The following is a 17171-nucleotide window of genomic DNA, read 5'->3' on the forward strand; positions in this document are numbered from 1 at the left end:
TTAGCGATATGGTATCCACACGTTTTCGACCCCGAATGTGCTAAAATAGAAGTTCTAAAAGACTAAATATCCCGGGATCCTAAGAAAGTATTGACACCCCGTTAAATTAATATTCTTGAAAGCCTGCAAAGAAATGGATGTAAAAATGTTCTTGCTTGCTTCGCTCGCAATAATGTGTTTGTTACAACAATGCGTGTTTGGCGCTTTACTGAGGTGGATGTGAATTTTTATGCTATAGCTGCATTACAAGACATGAGCGATATTCTAAATATTCATGAGTAACATCACTTCTTAAAATATAGTGCTTATTTTAAAGCAGGTGCATCATTTGTAAAAAGCTAAGAAAAAAGTTACTTTCGGTGTAGGGATTACGATATAGTTTCAGGGCGCAAATGATATTATTTGGGGGGGGCGGATGACATGGACATGATTTTTGTGGGGATGCGCCATTTCCCTTGGGAAGGGATGGGCACCCCTGCGTATATTGTCCTTGCCCCTCAAATGTTGGCACCCAATCGCTGCTACTACAAACATTCAGATAGATTTGTCAGTTGTACAAACCTTGTAAGCTAAGAAAAGTAACCCCCAAGGAGTAAGAAAACTCTTTCAGTCAAAAACTTATTCGATGAAAATACTATGCTGAGGAACATGCATTTAAATTACGAGAAACTTCACGATTGTCTACCATCGCACTTTCTATCATTGTCGCCGAATACATAAAATCAAGTATGTGTCTTGTATTTGCAACACAAGCTTAAACCTATTTCTTTCGCTGTATTAACATGCATGAAAGAATGTGATTAGAATGTATGCCTGCGCATGTGTAAACACTTCCTTGAAATAATTGTGTCCATCAGAGACAAAACGAAAGGAAATGGAACAAGATGCGACAATAGATTAGAAAATAATAAAGAGGAAAAGAAGGAAAGGGAAAAGAAGTAAGTGGAAAATCGGGTGTGTATGAGAGAGGGGGATACATACGTCTTACGTACACATACATGGTCTTACATTTATACTGCCCACCCAAATCTATCACTATGGAGCTTCTGCCCACCCAGTCGAAAATTTCTGGCGCCGCCCCTGTCACTGCAGATAACAGTAAATGGCGCTACGTGATTCCCCATAGAGAAGACCTTCTGTCGTTGAATTTCCAACCATAAGCGAAGAAAGAGAGCGCGGACGATGCAATCAGCTGCTTGCCATATAATCCTGCCGCTGTGTTGTTAGAATATGCGGCATTCGTCAACACATCATCGTCGCCTTTAATGAGTATCAAGTGGTTGTATCATCATGAAGGGAAAAACGAAAAAAAAATACAGAGATATATGTAGTATTCGACAATGAAGAAAGTGACAAAATGAATTATGGCAACACGGGGCACTCGGGTACAACCGAAGGGGAAACGAGAAAAAAATATAAAAAGGGAGGGGCGCCTCGAAGTAAGCCCGTCTCCGCCCGCACACATTCGAGGTTATGGCCTTAGTGTCCTGGTACTTTTAAATAAACCAGTACGTCATTTGCGTGAATTTTAACGGTTCTCCCGCCTTTTAATCCTCCTTCTTTTTGTCTTTATTTTCAATTTTCATACATAAAATACAAATACAATAAGAAAATAAAATAGATGGAGATTCTATAAATAGCTTCATTCAGTAATTTTGAGTTTGTATTATTGTCACGTACACAAACTGTATTGTTGGTGTTGGAGGTAGAGGATCATATATGGCAGCATGCAAAAAGAACGACGCTTATGTTTGATGATGCATAAAGCAGTTTAGAAAGTGGGCCAGAGATGGCAGCACTCAAGAAGACGTTTGCCCTTGTGAAAGGAGAAGGAGCAAAGAGATGATGTGGTGAAATAATGATTGTAGATATTAATACTAATTATAATGGAAGAAATAAATGAACTTAGCACAATAACAGAATACAAATAAGGTGGAAAGGGTAATTAATATTCAGTAATAACATATGTGATCATTATATAAAAGTAAAGAAGTCGAATTGTAATTACGATTATGGGTCTTTTACGGTTCCCACGAACTGAGAGTTTCGTGCGGTTTTTGGGTTGTTTTTCACAGGTGTAGCGCCATCTCACGGCAGGCATCCAAGCACTTTTGGTAGGCGCATCTATTGCAGCACCAAGTTAAGGTTAGCGCCGGCCAGGCGGCGATCTTTAACTAAATCCTTTCTCTTTGTTTGTCGGGGAGATCGATTTTCTTAATATTTACGTCAATTTGGATAAGATCGACAAAGAAACCCAGAGAAGAAAAAATACACAATATGTAATAATTACAAGAAGAAGTAGCATTAGTAATTACAAGAAGAAGAAGCTTTAGTAATAACAAGAAGAAGATGACCTAGTAATTACAAGAAGAAGAAGCATTAGTAATTACAAGAAGATGAAGCCTTAGTAGTTATAAGAAGAAGATGCCTTATTAAATGCTAGAAGAAGAAGAAGCCTTAGAAAATGTAAGAAGAAGAAGAAGCCTCAGCGATTACAAGAAGAAGAAGTCCAAAGAAGAAGATTGGCTGCAGTTAGTAAGAAATAAAATTGAAGAAAAATGTTGTATGAAAAGATTTCCAAAGTATTTGTATATGTGATTCAAGAATACATTACGAATTGTACCCTCCGTAGTGGGTTAAATCTATTGTTTCTTTCCATATATTCGTAGTGTTAGTCACCCTGATCTGTGCCCAGAGGTATCTCATTGTTTCTACTCTGTGCTAAGCTGGCAGATGCTCACGTGAGAGGACGTGGCATTGATTAATGGCGCACAACGTGGGGCACGATACAGACCAGAGGTTGAAATAACGCGAAGAATAAGAATTTGGAAAGATAAGTAAAGCAAAAATGGAAGAAGGAATATATATATATATATGTTGCGGCGAAGAAGGAAGTAAGGAAAAAATAATACAGTGTAAGATATGTGAAGAAATGAAACACTGGTTATGTGAAGGAATCCGGAAAGAAAAATATGACAAGATATGACATCTCTAAAATAGATGAAGTAGAAAACAGAGTAGAAGAAATGAAAATTGTGACAGAAGAAACAATAGTAAAGGAAACTTTGAAATTTAGAGAAATGCTAATTAGAGAGCGACAAGAAGTGAGGGAAGAATTAGAGAAGAGTAATAAGAAGATGCAAACCCTCGAAAGTAAGATCGACAAAGGAAAGAAAGAGAATAAAGTACAATGGAGAGGAATAATAACTAAAATAGAGGATATGAGAATACAAGATAAGCCAATAGGTTTCAAGTATACGAGTGCAAGGAATGCAGGAAAGTAAAGTTAAAGGAAAAGGAAGAAAAGAAAGAAGAACAAAACACGATGGAGATGTTGATGATTGCAGAAGTATGCGAAGAAAACAGGAAAGCACTTGAGAGAAAGATAGAAGAAATGATAAGGATGTCAGATGAAAGATATGAAGAAACCAATAAAAAGATCGAAAAGGAAGCTTCAAGAGTGAATGAAGAATGCCAGCAGAGGAGTACAAGTTTAGAAAACAAAATTTTGGCAAATAAGAATCAGATAGATATTAACATCTCTAAAATAGATGAAGTAGAAAACAGAGTAGAAGAAATGAAAATTGTGACAGAAGAAACAATAGTAAAGGAAACTTTGAAATTTAGAGAAATGCTAATTAGAGAGCGACAAGAAGTGAGGGAAGAATTAGAGAAGAGTAATAAGAAGATGCAAACCCTCGAAAGTAAGATCGACAAAGGAAAGAAAGAGAATAAAGTACAATGGAGAGGAATAATAACTAAAATAGAGGATATGAGAATACAAGATAAGCCAATAGGTTTCAATCGAGAAGGAAATGATGGAAAAGAAGAGTATGAAAAGAGGAGAATTAAAAAGGAAAGTAGTAGCGACGAATCGACTACAGAGTAGGAAATAAAGCATAAAAGGTATCATCAGAGGAAGAGAAGGAAATGGAAAAGTAGTGAAGAAGGGACCGACAATGGAAGATGGTTAGACAAAGTAAACGGAAGTAATTTGGAAGAGGGAAGATATAAGACAAGAATCCCTAAGCCTAATGAATTACAACATTTACCCAAGTTTAATGGAAATATATCTGACAAGTGTCCACGAAAATTCCTGAAGGAACTAACAACTAACGTGAAGCTAATGAGGATACCTGGAAATATGATACTGGACCTTATCGAAGGATGTTTTGAACACCAGCACAAGTTTGGAACATTCGAAGAGCTTAGTAAAAGATTTTTGGAATGTTATTGCAGTGAGGAAATTAAGGAAAGGCAACTGGAGACATTAAAAAGAAAATATATAGATTGGTCCAAGGTTGAGAGTTTAGAAACACACACATGGGAAACATTAAGGAGCTTCAGAAATTTGAATGAAAACTGGAATGAGGAAGAGTTGGTTAGACAAGTGATACAAACGCTACCAATATGGACACAAAGAGCGAGCGGTGGCTGTAGTAAAGATAAGGAAGGTGGAAGACTTGATAGACTACCTCAGAACAGATGACATGCTGAAAAAGACTCAAAGGTCATGGGATAAGGAAAAGGAAGGTAGATATTATCCTAAGAGGCATCATCCTAAAGAGGAACAACGTCCAGAGCAGAAATTCCGGAAACAAGAATTCGGGATTAGGAACATAGAAGTCAGAAATGCATATAGAGGCAGAGGAAGAGGATTCTTAGAAGATAACGGAAATGGAAGAAGGCGAAATTATGTCCAGGAAGCGCAAAGAAATTATGAAAGAAGGAATATAGGACCGTGGAGAGGAAACCGCGGATATAGAGGAAGAAATTATTATTGGCAAAATGTGAATCAGAAGGAAGGATGGAGATAGAAGAAAGGCAACCTAGAGGAAACAATTACAACGAGAGGAACGAGAGGGGAAATACAGAGATAAATGAAGAGCGAAGAGAAGCAGTGGAATTAGTCAGAAGCCAAGTGTAGAACGAAGTAGGAAATGCTGGATGGCAGCAGATAAATGAGGAGTCGTGGAACGTAGAATCGGTCGAGAGGCTAAACTTGTAGAGCTCTCGCAGCAACTCCCAGGTGTGAGAGCAAAGGAAAATGAATATATGAAGGGAGACCATACGATAAATGAAGAAGGAATTCTGAAGTTATTTTTAATTGGAGAGTCGAGCCTTGAAAACTTAAAACCTGGAAGATCTGTGTATGTAGAAGCAGAAATAATAGAAATTAAGGTTAAATGGTTGATCGATTGTGGGAGTGTTTTCGAAGTAATGAGCTTTAAATGTTGGCAAAGAATTAAAGAGAAATACCCACAAGCAAAATTAAACGCTTCTGAAAAGGACAAAGTCAGATTAGTTATGTCTGCGGGAAATGAAGAATACAAAATTCAGGTCACGGTACGCATCATAATGAGCATCAGAGGAGGTAATTTTGAAGTAAAATTTCTGGTGATAAAGTGTTTGAGGTGTGATATAATCCTAGGAGTACCTTTCTTAGAAAATTACAATAAAATTTCCTAGGTCATGTAGTATCTGGAGGTGAAATAAAGATGTGTCCAGACAAAAATGACGCGATAAGAAAGTTCCCAAGACCAAACACAAGGAAACTACTCCAAAGATTCCTGGGAGTATGTAATTGGCGATCGAAATTTATACACAATTTCGCAAGCAAAGCCAAGCCATTATATGAGCATCTCCGAAAACATATAAAATGGAAATGGGAAGGAGATGAAAGACTTAAGAAAGACCTTATACAAGCGCCAGCTATAAGCCAACCTGAATTTGGGAAAATGTACTTCTTAGGCACAGATGTATCGAACATTGGATTGGGAGCATACCTATTTAAGAGAAACGACTCCAACGAAGAGAATGCGATACAATATGCTAGCAGAAGCTTGAAGAACTTCGAAAGAGCGTATACGATAAGCGAGCTAGAGTGTCTGGCGATAATATTTGAAATAGAAAAGTTCTCTGCATATCTGAAAGGTAGAAGATTCAAGGTGGTAAGTGATCATAAGAGTCTAGTTTGGTTAAATTCTGCAAGACAGTGGAATGCATGGCTGACTAGATGGGCGATTTTACAGCAACAGTACAGTTTTCATGTTATGTATGAAACAGGAAAAGAAAACCATGTTGCAGATACTCTAAGCAGAGCACCTTTGAGGAGAAATCAGGAACCAGAGGAAGTAATTAGGCTAGAAATCAACGCTATCGCTGAGGAATGGTATTAAAGAAGAGGAATGGCGATTTGGAACAAAGGAAGATGAGGAATTAAGGGATATTATCAAGGTTTTGGAAGAAGAGGAAGAAAACAAGAAAACAAGGATGTCTAAGATAAAGAGCTGATATAAAATTATAAATGGCATCGTTTTCCAAGTTAGCTACGAAAATCCGAACCAAGTAAGGATAAGGGTACCACGAACCTTGATAAGAAGAGTACTTGAGGTCGTGCATGAAGGATCTGGCCACTTCGGAGTTGATAAAACGTTGAGATTAGCTAGGAGATTTTAAGTATGGAAAACTATGAAGAGTGACGTTGTTAACCATGTCAGAAATTGTACAGTTTGCGTACAAACTAAACCCTCAAAGATAAAATTCAGGAAACAAGAATTACATATTATTGCTAAATGGCCATTAGACATGGTTTCTATAGATCTAAAAGGACCATTACCTAGGTCTAAGCGATTTTTGTATATATTAACGTGTGTGGACGTATGTAGCAAGTTTATCATGTGCTATCCTTTAAAGAAAGCTACAGCCAAAGAAATAGTCAAGACGTTAGACGAAGGATTTATCAAACATTATGGCAGCCCAAAGAAAATGCTAACAGCCAACGGGACTCAATTTACTTCAGAATATTTCAAGGAATATCTATATTTCAAAGGGATAAGGTTGATTAATGTTACAAGATATCATCCAAGTTCCAATCCAATTAACCGTTACAATGGAGAGATTGTGAGATTACATCATCATACAATGTGGTGTGCAGTAATTAACAGGATAGTTCGATTATTAAATAACTCTATATCAGCTGAGGCAAATATGAGTCCGATAGAGAATTTCTTGGGATATGAAACAGAGCCGATGATTTTCGATGATTTAGAATGGCCAAAGAAGGTTATGGAAAGGGAAACGAGGAAAGAATTTTCCAATGATTTGTATAACAAAAGGAAGAAGAGGACGTCAAAGGAGGAAGTGAAAGGGAAGAAGATAGAAGTAAAAAGGGTGATATAGTTTATTGTAAAACACACCCAATAAGTAAGGCCGTTGATCGCACAATTAAAAAACTGTTTTTCAAGTATGAAGGTCCGTATATTGTATTAGATACGTTTAGGAACACTATAGTTATACAAGACATGGTGACAAAGGAAGTAAGAAGAGAAAATTTAGATAATGTAAAGACATATAACTGTACGGAAGACGTTAAACAAATGTTGAAAGGAAGACAGTAGAAGTGAATAGTAAGAATGGATATTGCAGAAAATTTTTCCTTCCATACGAAATTTCTACGAAGGAAAAATTTTACCCAAAGGAGGGGAATTTTGTGTCACGTACACAAACTGCATTGTTGGTGTTGGAGGTAGAGGATCATAGATGGCAGCATGCAAAAAGAACGACGCTTATGTTTGATGATGCATAAAGCAGTTTAGAAAGTGGGCCAGAGATGGCAGCACTCAAGAAGACGTTTGCCGTTGTGAAAGGAGAAGGAGCAAAGAGATGATGTGGTGAAATAATGATTGTAGATATTAATACTAATTATAATGGAAGAAATAAATGAACTTAGCACAATAACAGAATACAAATAAGGTGGAAAGGGTAATTAATATACAGTAATAACATATGTGATCATTATATAAAAGTAAAGAAGTCGAATTGTAATTACGATTATGGGTCTTTTACGGTTCCCACGAACTGAGAGTTTCGTGCGGTTTTTGGGTTGTTTTTCACAGGTGTAGCGCCATCTCACGGCAGGCAACCAAGCACTTTTGGTAGGCGCATCTATTGCAGCACCAAGTTAAGGTTAGCGCCGGCCAGGCGGCGATCTTTAACTAAACCCTTTCTCTTTGTTTGTTTGGGAGTTCGTTTTCTTAATATTTACGTCAATTTGGATAAGATCGACAAAGAAACCCAGAGAAGAAAAAATACACAATATGTAATAATTACAAGAAGAAGCAGCATTAGTAATTACAAGAAGAAGAAGCCTTAGTAATTACAAGAAGAAGATGACCTAGTAATCACAAGAAGAAGAAGCATTAGTAATTACAAGAAGATGAAGTTATAAGAAGAAGATGCCTTATTAATTGCAAGAAGAAGAAGAAGCCTTAGAAAATATAAGAAGAAGAAGCCTCAGCGATTACAAGAAGAAGAAGTTCAAATAAGAAGATTGGCTGCAGAAAAGATTTCCAAAGTATGTGTATATGTGATTCAAGAATACATTACGAATTGTACCCTCCGTAGTGGGTTAAATCTATTGTTTCTTTCCATATATTCGTAGTGCTAGTCACCCTGATCTGTGCCCAGAGGTATCTCATTGTTTCTACCCTGTGCTAAGCTGGCAGATGCTCACGTGAGACGACGTGGCATTATTGTATTAGCCCGTTCTGGTGACCGGAACAAGTTTTGCAATCTGTTGTTGTTTACTTACTGAGCATTAGTATGATTGGTAATTAATTAAACTTATTAGTAGTATAGATTAATTTGAGTTAGTTAATAGGTTAGCTTTAGTTATCTTGTTAGTAGGGAATGCTATGTATAGGAGGAACAATCAATCTGGTATCCAGAACGATTTAAGGTTTGATAGGGAGAGTATGATGGGGTGAGGGTTTAAATTAGGATGACATTAAGTGGGTCTCGGTAAATGATGGTTTGGATTATTTTGCACGGAAGCATGTTGTGTCTGGTTTCCAGAACAGGTTTTATTGTAGTGTGTAGAAACGAGAGGATAATATAAGTGACAGTCCGCTTCAGTTCGAGAGATCGCCGGGGTTTTTCTCCACTTGGTTTAGCAGTAGATGCTACGGCTGAGACGATACCACTTTGAATCGATACCGATACGGATACTTGAAAATCGTAAAAATTAAATGTTATACAAAATGTTCATTAACAATACTGTGTAAGTACTAGGATGACCATAATATTTTGACTCCAAAACGGGACAGCCAAGGGAGGTTAGTATACCCTCACCACCTTACTGAAGAATAGTTTGGTCTAATTATGTAATTATTGTTATTATTAGCGTATTGTTATTATTTATTAAAGTATGGGTCACATAATTATACATCATAAATAATAAATGGTTGTTGTCTCAAGGTATTTATTATTATAATCTCGGTGTGACTTTCATAGTATTTCTTGTCCCTTCTGATTAATATTTTTGATGTTAGTCCTATGCTGAAGTTGAGAAATGCCAGAAGTACAAGAGGGACCAATTGTCTTGAGAACACCTTTGACTTCGGCAACCGTTCATAAAACTCTCCAAAAGACTTACTCCCTGACTCACAAAGCCAGATTTGTGTTTTTTTAAGTTTATGTCAAGATGTAGGAATTTGAATTCTTTTTCCAGGTCCGTATTGAAACTTCATGTACGCTTCGTGGCAATGCTAATCCACTACTCAACAAATAACGGAACACACAAAAAATATAATCTCCGACGCGAGCTAACTTAAACAGTAAACTGCCGTCTGCTCCAACGTTCCAGACTGTAATGGAACATTTTTTATTCTTATGAAGTGCTTGAAATACGGTCCAGCTGTTTTGCCACAGTGTTGCCATTACGCTAGTTAATAAACTCCATTCATTATTCTTAACATGCAATGTCTCTCAAATTTAGATCTTTATAAAACGGGACAAATTGTGTTCTTTGATAATACCGACGGGACGACCGGGACACACCTCTGTTTTGTCCCGGACAAAACTGGACGTATGGTCACCGTAACTCCGCTCTAATTATGTATCAATTGATGAAGTTTTTGCTTTAAAATAAACAAAAATTTCATTAGAATATTAAATTACCTGTTATATCATCACAAAATTATTATTTTTTTCACTCAAAACTGGTGCAAACTTCGGTTTGGAGAGGCATTCTTGCGGAGTCTGTGAAAGACCAATGCCGGAAAGGTATCGGTCAGTATCGGTAAACAAATTCCAACCGATACCGATACATCGGCATCGGTGTCGACTTAGGCCTAGTAGATACCCTTCCTTTCAATTGACATTCTGCTGAGATTTTTACTGAAAAATTAGTCAAAGAGGTTCGAAATCTCATTTTGAGTGCAACAATTGCAGAAAAGATGACATTGTTGCTGAAAAATGAACGAAAGAGACACGAATCAAGCGATCATTGCTTACGCGAAACCTAAAATTAACAATATTAATCGGTACTTCATGTAAATCTGTAAAGAAATGATGATCCCTTGTTTTATATAGGTCTATCTTCTATCTAGAGCCTTCCTTACACCTTGGTGCTGGTAGAAAATTTTGTTTACTCTGGGCATCTAGGCTCATAGGCGTCATCTTTGGGGGGACAAGACACTTTCTCCCCCCCAAATTCAGGTGGAAGGACACATTTTATGTATATTTACATATCGTCGATGTTTTCACGAACTGGCGAATATGTCAACTCCCCTGCATCACGAACCGGCGAATGTGCAAAATTCGACATTTTGAGTTTTTGACGCTGTATATGTTGGAACAACTTGTACTTTGCCTTCACAAAGTTTCAAGTTTCTATTAAATATTGCTTAGGAGTTAAAGATGGACAACGTTTTGACGAATATGAAAACTAGTATTGTGATAATTTCACGAACCGGCGAATATGGAATTCGCCGCTGCGTGGAGAAAAACATGATATCATTTTACAATCCATTCAGGATGTGTCAGTTTGACTACATTTTGCCTAACAGATGCCGCTGTAATAAAACGTTTTATATTTCATTTTTTTCTTAAGAAATATAGCCCATTTGTAAGATATCAGAAAACATGTAAGGCACAGTTGTTTGTGTTTCTATTGGAACAATGTACAGTCTATATTTTGAGACTTTCAATGAAATTAACAATCATCTGGTTTACTTCTCGCAACTAAATTATTTCGAATGGTTTATAAAAGAAATGCCATATTTCTTTGATATTATTTTGAAGTATAGCCTTCTAGTGGTGTGGCTCGTTGTGTAATTATTCAGAAGATAGGAATAAGGACGTGCTTGTGAAATGGACTGATGGCAGTACTAACATCGTCAGAAGCCAAGAACTTACACTCCCCCATGGAATGAAGAAGTTGCAATATGGAGGGAAAGTAAAAATGTGGTGGGATCCTGAGAAAATTTGTTATGAAGGTGTTGTGATCGGGATGGAAGAAGATTCTGAAAGTGGTGATACAGGTGATATTCTTCCTCTGTCAGTGCCAAAGAAGAGCTCAGGTGGTGTGATCAATGACTCGAGTGCAGTAGTTAGTGACGTTGACAGTTCTTCAGAAACGTTAGCGGATGATGAGGACAAGGATCCTGATTTTCTTATATCTTCCAGTGATAATGAATCGTCCGTACATTCTTCACCGAGGAATGTTCACGCTGTATGTAGTTCCTTGCATTGTGAAGAAGAAATATTTGCTGCATGCGTAACGTGTCAGGATTTGGTTCGTTACAATCACTTCATATTGGATTGCGCCGAGCACAACAGACGTGTTAGTATACAAGAGAAAAACAACCCTCCGGGATCAAGTCATACCGATTTTAAAGGAGATGGTTCTCAAAAGGAGGATGTTACTCCAGTAAAGCGAAGGGTTTCCGAAAAGGAAAAAGTAAGAAAAATGTAAAAGCCTGTCGTTCTTTGGGTTATGAGTATGTAAGTGAAAAGAGTCATCAAGTTATTCCTTCTCGCAGATTGCTTCGTCCACGCTGTCAGTCACGGACATGCCAAACAAGAGTATTCAAGTGCAACGATTTTGATGACAACACAAGAATGAAAGTTTATAATGCGTATTATAATTTAGGAAATGTTTCCCGACAACGAGAATGGTTGAGTAAGTTCATCGCTTTTAATGCTCCTGTAAGGTCAACGAAGTCAGAAGACAAAAAGAGGAAGGAAAGAACGCTTCATTATTTTTTACCAGATAACCATAACGTAAGACAAAGAGTATGTCGGAAAATGTTTCTTAACACACTTGCAATTGCTGAGAGACGACAAGTAAGGACATTGATAATGAAGTTAAGGAACAAGTGCATGGTAGAAGAGGTGGACGTCAGACAACGTTAAAAGAAAGAGACGAAAAAATGCTTACAGATATTAAAAAGCACATAAATATGTTCCCTGGGATGGAATCTCATTTTTGCCGCAAAAGTTCTAGCCAACAGTACTTGTCGTCCAACTTAAGTATTGCAAAGATGTATGAACTATTCAAAAAAGAATTTCCAAACAGCTCGGCATGTTACTCCTTATACAGATCAATTTTTAAATGTATGAAGTTAAAATTTCGTTCTCCAAAAAAAGATCTTTGTGGTTTGTATGAGACGTACAACTCATTGAAATCAGCTAATTGTTTATCTAATCATTCTGGCTTGATTGAAAAATATAACAGGCACATACAGGAAAAACAGAAGGTGAGGGAAATTAAAGGTGCGATGAAAAATACAGCTGTACAAAATCCACAGAAGTTCGTGGTTGCTTGCTTCGACATGGAGCAAACGAACTGAACTGCATTACAAAAGAAAATTATCAGCCTACAATTTTACAATTTATGAATTAGCTAGTAAAAGCGGTCATTGCTAAGGTTGGCACGAAGGATTAGCGAAAAGAGGTCCGAATGAAGTTGCAACAAACCTAAGGAAGTTTCTGCTGATGAAAGATGAACAAGGTGTAAAACAGGTAGCGTTCTTAGCCGATGGATGTGCATCTCAGAACAAAAACAGTATCCTGCCTTCTATGTTCGTTTATTTTTTAAACAACGAAGCACAACACATCAACACCATACATGTTTTCTTCTTCGAAACGAGTCACGGACAAAGTGAAGGTGATACTATTCACAATACAAGTGACAACGGACTTCGACGGAGCGAAGATATCTTCATCCCTGCCCAACTCATCCCGGTAATCAGGATGGCAACAAGAAACAACCATATGCTGTTCTGAGTTGCATAGACGTCTTAGATTGGAAACAATATTCGCAATACCTGCGTATCCTAAAAGTTATAACAATAAATGAGGGTCAATCCGTGGACTGGACAAAAGTCATGCAAATTCAAGTGCACAATGGTTGTCCCTATATATTTATAAAAACATCGCGTAACCTAAACACACACTCAAGTATATCACTTCTTAATCCACGCAGTGCTAAAGAGGACAATTTAACACCAAGGGCTTTTACTTCAAAGCCAAAACTGCCTATGAAAAAATACCAGGACTTGCTGTCATTATGTCAAAGAGTAATACCAGTAATTTCTCATCCTGATTATAAAGACTTCTATGTCAGATTACCTCCCTAATTGTACAACCATTTTGCGTCTATTAACTTTGTGTTTGATAACAGACTAGTGTTGGTCAATGTATTAATATTTTGTTCCTTACATTTTATTTCCTGAATTTTATTATTCTTGAAATTTATTTGCGGGTACGTCTAGTGTTGTGTGAATTTCTCTGTTTCTCACTGTTATGTATTGAACTGTTATGGTGTATGTTATGATTAGTGTATTAAGGATTGGCCTAATATTTAACTCTCTATAAATATCCAATAAATAAATTGGAAGTTTTAGCCTTGAACTGTAGAATTCTCAGTTTTAGTGAAAATTACAATGACGTATCAAGCTAAAAATATTCCATTCTTTTTTTGTTTTTACGAAGTGACCAATAGATTCAATGAAATCCTTTGTTCACTTATTGTTCATTAAAATTCTTTCTACGGTGTTCTTTCTCATGTGAACTACCTTCTCACACAGCATTTATTGTTATCTCAAATTATAGTTTAGCTCGAATATTTTTTTCAATGATTCGCAAGTAACGCAAAATTGGCTACTTTCAACTTCGTTTTTCTCAAAATCAATATTTTGCACATTCGCCGGTTCGTGATGCAGGGGAGTTGACACATTCGCCAGTTCGTGAAAACATCGACGATATATAAAGTATTGTTTATGCCGATCTTGCCCCCCAAAATTTATCTTTTCTCTCTCTCTTCTTTTCCCTTTTATTTATCTCTTGCATCCTTCCTACTTTGGTGGCCGCGGTGGATCAGTCGGTAACGCGTCTGACTACCATACTCAAGGTCCCGGGTTCGATCCCCGGCCGGTTCAAATCCGGGAACTTTTCTAACGGTGGAAGCGGCCCCGGCGCCTACCCAGCGTCGAATAACATGGGTACCTGGGGGAAACCCTGGGGGGGTAAAGGCGGTCAGGGGCGTGATGCTGATCACATCACCCCCACTCACGACCGGATCAAGAAAGTGTGGGGCGTTACCCCCACACCCCCTATACGCCTTCATGGCGTGGTGCTATGCACAGGGGAACACTTTACTTTATCCTTCCTACTTTGCTGTGTTTTTCATCTCTTTCTTTTACCGTTGCTCCATCTAACACCCCTAATTTCTTGTGTTCATGGCACTTCCTTCCTTTCTTTGTCTATTTCTTTTCTCCCCGTTTCTCTTTTTCCTTCTTTCTATTTTCATTCTCACTTCCTTTGTAATTTAGTTTGTTTTCTTTCTTCCTCTGTTTCTCCGATCTCTTTCTGTATCTTTCTCTCTCCTTATTTCCGGATTTGTATATGGTCTTATATTGAAATTTTACAAACTGCCATATTCACATCATAATTAGGCTATGCAAGTGTATAATACGTATGAAAAAGTGAATTGAAGCTGTTACTAAAACTTTGAAATTCAATTCAAATAAATTGACGTTAATCGTTATATGTTATAAATACAAGTACATACTAGTGCAAAACGTAATATCAACAGGTTTCTCAATTTTTAAAAATACATATGTGAAATGACAGTTATATTTTAAAAAATCTGTTAGTGATAATGATATTGTGCTGAAATATGTAAGATAATTAAAGTTTAAAATGTAATATAATGAAGGTAGATTTTTAATTACGAATTTACGAAAGAAAATTAGCTGTTTACATCTGCGTAAAGAACTGGTTTTCCACGCGAAGTAAATTACACGTAATTTACGTAAAAATATGTAACCAGTAAATTAACTTGCCAATCCTGACTGTAAGAAATGATTCTGAACATTAGTGGGAGGGGAACGGAGACACATGCTAGTCTTGTTGTAAAGAGGGCCTTTTGTTACATGCATGAACAAAATGTCACTACATAAATATCGATCATTACTTTCAGGCTGCTGGATGGGGAGTCAATGAAAATGAGACCTACAGCGATGTACTCCAAATGGCGCGACTTCCGGTTGTCCCATACCGGAAGTGTATTTCCGAGATGCCCAAAGACTTTGCTAAATTTGTGGCGTACACATCTTTCTGTGCAGGATATAGAAACAGTAAGTATTAATTCTAGCTTACTTGTGCCGTAAGAGTAACTTAAATGAGTGATGAAGGGGGGGAAGGGGCTCACAGGCCCACACTTTTTTTACTACTAAATTCAAGAAGCCATCTTGTAATTTAATCACTGGTTCCTTTGTTATTAATATAGGTGTAATTATAAATTAATTTAAATAGTTACAAAAATTACCATCATTTGGAAAAAAATAATAACCAATTAATTATTGAATGAGTGTCATACGTACATTTTATCATTTGCTCAGGCTCAAGAAAGCAATATTGCGTAATTTTGCACTTTATACAGGTGCAATTATACATTAATTAATAATAGTTACAAAAATTAAAACCATTACCAACTAATTGCACCTTGTTACTGGCAGGAGCGCCATGGATACTCATCCAAATGGGTTGTCAGATATGACCACCAAGTTATTTTGCCTCCCATATACATTACTTTTATGTTTTTATGAACAAAAGATTGGTAAAACCTTAGGGAACAACGTATCTTTTTTTTTAAAAAAATAATGTTTACACTTGAAAAATCGAAAACCAACAGGTGGTGGCCCCTTAGAAAACGAATGTCAACCTAAAAGTACATATTTCACACGTATAATTTGATTCCAGGTACAGCCATTTACACAAATTATATAATGGAGATGCATGAACGCGATAATTCCAAATTCAGGTGGTGTTTTTTCAGGGGGCATATGCTTCGTTTTGCTCATGGAAAAATACCTTGCTTGCCTCTCAGTGGAAAAAACCTGCGTACGTCCATGATTAGGGGTGCAATTGCCCTATCTTGCCCCCCCCCCATGCGCACGCCTATGCTGCTCTAGCGTATATGTGTGAACTTTTGACAACTGCATCGTCGTACATTGTAAATACTTCTTTCACAATTGCATGGTACAAAACATTGTTTTTCATAAACCACCTTCCTTTGCAGACACCAGCGTGTGTAACGGAGACAGCGGAGGCGGCCTGGTGTTCCGTGAGATCAACGATTCCAGCTGGACAGTCCAAGGAGTGGTTAGCGTGAGCCCTCGGCGCCACGACGCCCCCTTCTGCGACCCTAGCTACTATGCCGTCTTCACCAAGGTAGTCCTCTACGTGCCTTGGATCAAAAGCATGCTGGAGCTCTACCCCATGTAACCATTCACTCCATCGTCGATAGACAGTATATGTTATAATAGAAATAATATAAAAGTAAATCGGAAGAATCATAAGATAAATCATACAAATAAATATTTTGTAGCTTGATATCAATAAAAAATGCTCCTGTTGCATCCCTGTATTATTTCGTAATGTACGGTCAGCTCTTTTCTGTTTATTTAGTTTAGGCCTCCACGGTAGTAATAACTCTGCCTCCTCAAAGGGGTCCCGTGTTCGATTCTCGGTAGAGGCAGAAATAATGAGATGAAATTCATGAATGGACATTTACAAAGAAACAATCATGCTAAAAACCGGAACTCAAACCCGGAACCATCGGTGATCGAGAGTTGAGTTCTCAACACGCTCGGACGGCATTTATTAGAAAAGGTTTAGCATTTCCAACATCTCTGCCTGGACACACACTGATTTCACGTAAACAATGCATTAGCTCCATAGGTAAAGGCATTGTGCATTGTGCATTGCACTGTGCCATGAGGCACGTAGGAGATGTTGTGACTAGCACCAATGTTGAGCGACTTTAACCCTTACTGGCATCCGTCATCTATGAAAGGATTACAGTATGCCCAATCGACTTA

General features: G+C 37.4%; 1 protein-coding gene across 1 annotated transcript in view; it reads left to right on the forward strand.

Moving 5' to 3' along the window:
* LOC146003947 (modular serine protease-like) overlaps positions 1-16619 on the forward strand; it is a 69663-nt gene extending 53044 nt beyond the window's left edge. Inside the window, exons 12-13 of the mRNA XM_083142459.1 lie at positions 15269-15425; positions 16370-16619. Coding sequence (XP_082998585.1) covers positions 15269-15425; positions 16370-16575 — 363 coding nt within the window. The 3' untranslated portion in view covers positions 16576-16619. The remainder of the gene's footprint in view (positions 1-15268; positions 15426-16369) is intronic.
* The last annotated feature ends 552 nt before the right edge of the window (positions 16620-17171 follow it).

Source organism: Lepisma saccharinum, chromosome 21 (assembly GCF_977018435.1).
Source record: "Lepisma saccharinum chromosome 21, izLepSacc3.1, whole genome shotgun sequence".
Classification (NCBI taxonomy): domain Eukaryota; kingdom Metazoa; phylum Arthropoda; class Insecta; order Zygentoma; family Lepismatidae; genus Lepisma; species Lepisma saccharinum.